Here is a 5,648-nt window from a genome sequence, read left to right on the forward strand (position 1 = left end):
ACCTGATGTGATTGATTTCGAAACTATTTTCTTATCTTTTTCTTACTTGCTTTCTGCACTATAAAGGGCACGACCCTTCTGCACTTTTGGGACACTTCTAATTCAATACTCTTTAAGACCTTGAGTTCAACACTTACACAACACTTATTGAACACTTTCAATTTCAATACTCCTACATTCTCAATTCAACACTCCACTCTCTTTTGAAATCTTCTGGCTGTGTGTTTGCAATTTGGCATTACTACTGCTCTTCTCTTCTTATTTCCTTGAACCCGGTATGTTCTAATTCAACTTTTGGCTTCATCCCTATGTGTTTGCTTTACAGTTTCAACAATCTTATCTACTTTGTTGTTTATGTTCTGTATTGAATATAATGTTTTCTTTGCATCTGTTGCTGTGTGAATTCCCCATACCCTTATTCCCTTCTACGTGTTTGAGTTAAGGTTCAGGCATGGCAGTATCCAAATTTCTGCTCATGTCTGGACCTGATCTTTTAATGGATCCTAACTCCCAAACAATGTGTCTAACAGGCTGGTTAAGGGTGTGCCAACACTCCTAATTGCTGAATATAACCACCAGCCTGTCTTGGCCTTCCCCAAAATCCCCTCTATGCACTTGCACTCTCTCTTAGATTCTAAGTTCTTCCCCCTTCCTATGAGCCTTGTTTTGGGACCTTGAGCTCCCTCTGAACTTGGACATTTGAGGGGGGGGCCTTCCACACTGCACTATAATCCAATTCTGCAATATATTTGGGTGTAAGCACTGCCCGGAGTCCACTTGAGACTCTTAGGGAACTATGACACATCCCAAATAGGAGAAAGGCTTTGGAATTTGATCTTTGGAGTTGGTTTAGTTCATGCTTCAAACAGAAGTCTGAATCAGGCTCTCCTTGGTTGGGATTTTATCTTTCTGATGTAATTTTTACTTTCTTTTCTTCATTCTGGGCTGTCATAATTTGTAATTAACTCATGGGGGCTTATAGTGAATAGGGAGGGGTACTCATGTATGCATAAGGGTAGATATCATGCTTATTAGGTCTTTATTTCTGCAAATCATGGCAAGTTCTGCATTCGGCATCTTTGAAATCCTGTTTTAGGTTCTGCACTTCTACATTTTCATATAGAAATCCTGTTTTAGGTTTTGCACTTTTGCATCTTAGAAATCCTGCCTATAAGTTCTGCATATATATCATATCAATAACTTTTGCATTTCTGCATCTCATATAGAGAACATGATTGTAGGATTCTGCGTTTTGCTTATCATATAGGAAGCATGTCCATAGGGTTTCTGAATACTGCATACGTATCCATCACTAGGCAAAAGATATATAGGCTTAAATAATAAAAATCAGCATTTTAGACGCCATGCCTATAGGATTTCTTCATTTTCGTAAAGGTTAAAATCAGTCACACTTAGAAAGAATGCCCATAGGAATAAGCAACTAATCTGAATCCATCAACTTGCCTATAAGTTTAAAATCAGTAATAGCATTGCTTAAATGCTTGCAGAACTTATGTTCCTGCTGTTAATAAATCTTCTTCTGAAATCAGTATCTTTCTCTTGTATTTAGATATCATGCCTATAGGTTTCACCTAAGCAAGCTATAAGGTAAATTAGCTAATTGAATCAGACTCTGTTAATTCCTACCAGCAGGTAGGTCTGATTCTGGTTTTTTCTCTGAAATGTGTAATAGACCAGTCTGCCTCCTTAACATTTAAGTTTAATTCAGACCATAACCAATATCTGCAAGACATGCTAAACAATCTATTTTTAAGTGAGGAGGCTTGTCTGAGCCTTTTAAATCGTTATGTGTTTCCCATATCTGCCTTATGTGTTTTTGTTTAGTCCCAAATGCCTCCGGGACTGATATGATTGGGGCGGGTACTAGCATGCAATAAGTAAACGAAACCATTCCGCGTTTAATACCTCAACGGGATGGGAAAGGGTAGATATGGATATGATGACCAGTGCGCTAATACCACGTGTAACCCCTCTTCTGAGAAGTGATTACCAGGTATTGCATTGATGTGATCCATATTATTTATAAACCTAGGACCCCCTTCCCTTTACTTGTTTATTTTATTACTTTCAAAATTTCAAAACTCCTTTTTCTCAAATTTCAGCTTCCTTGTTTCTTCAAACTTTAACTTATTTGCAATCACAATGTGACAACCCCTCATTTTTGAAACCCTTATTTGCTTATTTATTGTTTGTACTTAAGTCATAATTGTAGCATGGCCGGGAACCACATTAGTGGATCTTTAGAGGTGCCTAGCACCTTTCCCTCGAGATAATTTCTAGCCCTTACTCAAACTCTGGTTTTTCTAAACAAATTCTTCCTAGTGTCCTAATGCACATAATCATTAGGTGGCGACTCTTCAAATCAAAAAACCCAATTCCCAAAAGGGAACGAGTTGTCCTCCCAAATGTCATAAACCCGATTTCGCGAGAAAAAGGGGGCGCGACATAAAACAATTGTTGGAAGTCTTGAGGGAGCATAGGCAAGCTATTACATGGACCATCGCGGACATCCGAGGGATTTCCCCTGGAATTTGAGAACACAAGATCCAATTGGAGAGTGAGACAAAACCAAGTGTGGAACACCAATGACGATTGAACACGTCTATGCAAGAGGTGGTAAAGAAAGAAATCATCAAGTAGTTGGTTGTCGGGGTAGTCTATCCTATTGCTGATAGTTCTTGGGTGAGCCCGGTGCAATGTGTGCCGAAAAAGAGAGGCATGACCGTGATTGAAAATGATAAAAATGAGCTCATCCCAACAAGAACGGTGACCGGATGGAGGGTGTGCATGGATTATCGGAAGCTTAATAGTGCCACATACAAAGACCATTTCCCTACGCCTTTTATTGATCAAGTGCTTGATCGGCTAGCGGGAAGATCATTCTATTGCTTTCTTGATGGATATTCCGGCTACAACCAAATCAACATAGCATTGGAGGATCAAGAGAAGATGACATTCACTTGCCCTTATGGAACTTTTGCCTTTAGTCAGATGCCATTTGGTTTGTGCAATGCTGTAGCTACTTTTCAAAGATGCATGATGTCCATTTTCTCCGACATGGTGGAGGATTTTCTCGAGGTTTTCATGGACGACTTCTCGGTGGTAGGTGACTCTTTTGAGCACTGTCTTAACAATCTTAGACAAGTGCTTAAGAGATGTGAAGAGACCAACCTTGTGCTCAACTAGGTGAAATGCCATTTCATGGTGGATGAAGGCATTGTATTGGGGCATAAAATTTCAAAACATGGCATAGAGGTTGACCGGGAAAAGATCGAGATTATTTCCAAGCTTCCTCCACCTACTTTTGTTAAAGGTGTTCGAAGTTTCTTGGGGTATGCTGGGTTCTGTAGGTGTTTCATCAAGTATTTTTCCAATATTGCAAATCCTATGTGCAAACTCCTTGAGAAAGATGCAAAATTTGTGTTTGACGAGAAGTGCCTCAATGTCTTTGAGGAACTAAAGCAAAAACTCACCACGGTACTTATTATTGTCACACCCGATTGGTCTCTTCCATTCGAGCTTATATGTGACGCTAGTGGTGTAGCTATTGGAGCAATGCTTGGCCAACGTTACAACAAGGTTCTCCACCCGGTCTATAATGCAAGCAAGACACTCAATGGAGCGTAAATGAATTATACGGTGACTGAGTAAGAACTTCTTGCCATTGTATATGACTTTGAGAAGTTCCGGGCTTATTTGTTGGGATCCAAGGTGATAGTGTACATAGATCATGCTGATCTTTGCTATCTCATAGCAAAGAAGGATGCAAATCCTAGGTTAATTCGGTGGGTCTTGTTATTGCAAGAATTTGACTTCAAAGTCAAGGATCGCAAGGGAACTCAAAATAAATTAGCAGATCATTTATCAAGGCTTGAAGAGGCAGGGAGACCAAAGGGAGATCTTGAAATCAATGATGCATTCCCAAATGAACACATATTGGCACTATCTAGCACTTTTTCTCCTTAGTATGCCAATATTGCTAACTATTTAGTTAGTGACCTTATTCTGGATGTATTGGAATCCTGTCAAAAGAAGAAGTTTTTGAGAGACTGTCAGCAATACTATTGGGAAGAACCATTCTTATTCCATGTTTATGCTGACAATATCATCAGAAGGTGTGTTCCAGAAGAAGAGATTATGCCAATTCTAAAGGGATGCCACGACTCGCCGGTTGGGGGTCACCATGGGGGAAATTGAACGGCAGCTAAGGTGCTAGAATATGGTTATTATTTGTCGTCGATCTATCATGATGCCAATCAAATGGTCAAGGCTTGTGACCAATGCCAAAGACAAGGATCAATCTCCAAGAGGCATGAAATGCCAATGCACTTTGTGATGGAGATAAAAATCTTCGACGTGTGGGGAATTGATTTTATGGGTCCCTTTGTAAGCTCTTGTAGGATGAAATATATCTTGGTAGCTGTAGACTATGTGTCCAAATGGGTTGAAGCAATTGTCTTACCAAATAATGAGGCAAGAAGTGTGACCGCATTCTTAAAGAAAAACATATTCACTTGATTTGTCACTCCTAGAGCCATTCTTAGTGATGGTGGGTCTCATTTCTATAATAAGGCTTTCATGGGGCTACTAGAGAAATATGACGTCAAGCATAAGGTGGCCACACCTTACCATCACCAATCAAGTGGCCAAGTTGAAGTTTTCAACAGGGAGATAAAGAGCATTCTAGCAAAGACTGTTAATGCAAACAGGCACGGCATACAAAACTCCTATTGGCACTTCTCCTTATCGGTTAATCTTCGACAAAGCTTGTCATCTACCCGTAGAACTGGAACACAAAGCCATGTGGGCTCTGAAGAGGTTGACCTTGGAATGGGCTGAAGCTGCAAATTTGAGGTTAACACAACTCAATGAAATGGAGGAATTCTATTTCCATGCATATGAAAGTGCAGCTATGTATAAAGAAAGGATGAAGTTCGTCCACGATGAAAAGATCTTGAAGAGGGAGTTCAAGTCGGGTGACTTGGTTTTGCTCTTTAACTCAAGGCTCAAATTATTTCCAGGCAAGCTCAATCAAAATGGTCCGGTCTATTTAAGGTGGTAAATGTCTCTTTTTTTGGAGCTGTGGAACTAGAATCGGAGGATGGGCTCCGAACCTTCAAAGTGAATGGCCAGCGAGTGAAGAACTACTTGGGCACAAATGAAAAAAAAACATTTGGTGGAGCAGTTGGCTCTCAAAGATAGTCTGTGCTCGACCAATGAGTGAATCCAAAGGAATGCCAACTTCGTCGTGCCGCGACGTTAAATCAAGCGCTTCATGGGAGCAACCCATGTGTGGTAAAACCCTTTTTGTCCTTTAAATTTTTAATTTTTGTTAGATAGCTTTAGTTGAGAAATTTAAAGTTTGTGTTAGAGTGCAGGGGATTCACAAGATCATAACACGGGGTAAGATTGCATGGGAAAGGGAAGAAAAATCACCTTAGGAAGTTTGCTACACATATGCGGTCGCATTTTCACTATGCGGACCGCATTGTGGTCGCAAACCCAGGCAGTGAGTTTGGCAAAAATTGGTGACAAGAATGTGACAAGGAGGTGCACTTTGTGGGCCGCATTTCTACTATGCGATCGCATAGTGCATCGCATTTTTTGCCCTCCAGAAACTCAATTGA

At 40.3% G+C, this 5,648-nt stretch overlaps 1 protein-coding gene across 1 annotated transcript; it reads left to right on the forward strand.

Annotated features, from left to right (window-relative positions):
- The first annotated feature begins 4,281 nt into the window (after window positions 1-4,281).
- LOC107768949 (uncharacterized) lies at window positions 4,282-5,223 on the forward strand. The gene is made up of 3 exons (XM_016588127.2): window positions 4,282-4,501; window positions 4,731-4,953; window positions 5,043-5,223. The coding sequence occupies exons 1-3, from the start codon at window positions 4,282-4,284 to the stop codon at window positions 5,221-5,223; spliced, it is 624 nt and encodes a 207-aa protein (XP_016443613.2).
- Window positions 5,224-5,648: the final 425 nt, after the last annotated feature.

This window comes from Nicotiana tabacum, chromosome 21, assembly GCF_000715075.1.
Source record: "Nicotiana tabacum cultivar K326 chromosome 21, ASM71507v2, whole genome shotgun sequence".
Lineage (NCBI taxonomy): Eukaryota > Viridiplantae > Streptophyta > Magnoliopsida > Solanales > Solanaceae > Nicotiana > Nicotiana tabacum.

Coding starts and splice junctions, on each gene's coding strand:
- LOC107768949 (XM_016588127.2), top strand. CDS start 4,282: ATGGTCAAGGCTTGTGACCAATGCCAAAGACAAGGATCAATCTCCAAG. Junction 4,502..4,730: donor ACCAAATAATGAGGCAAGAA/GTGTGACCGCAT, acceptor TAATGCAAACAG/GCACGGCATACAAAACTCCT. Junction 4,954..5,042: donor ATGTATAAAGAAAGGATGAA/GTTCGTCCACGA, acceptor AATTATTTCCAG/GCAAGCTCAATCAAAATGGT.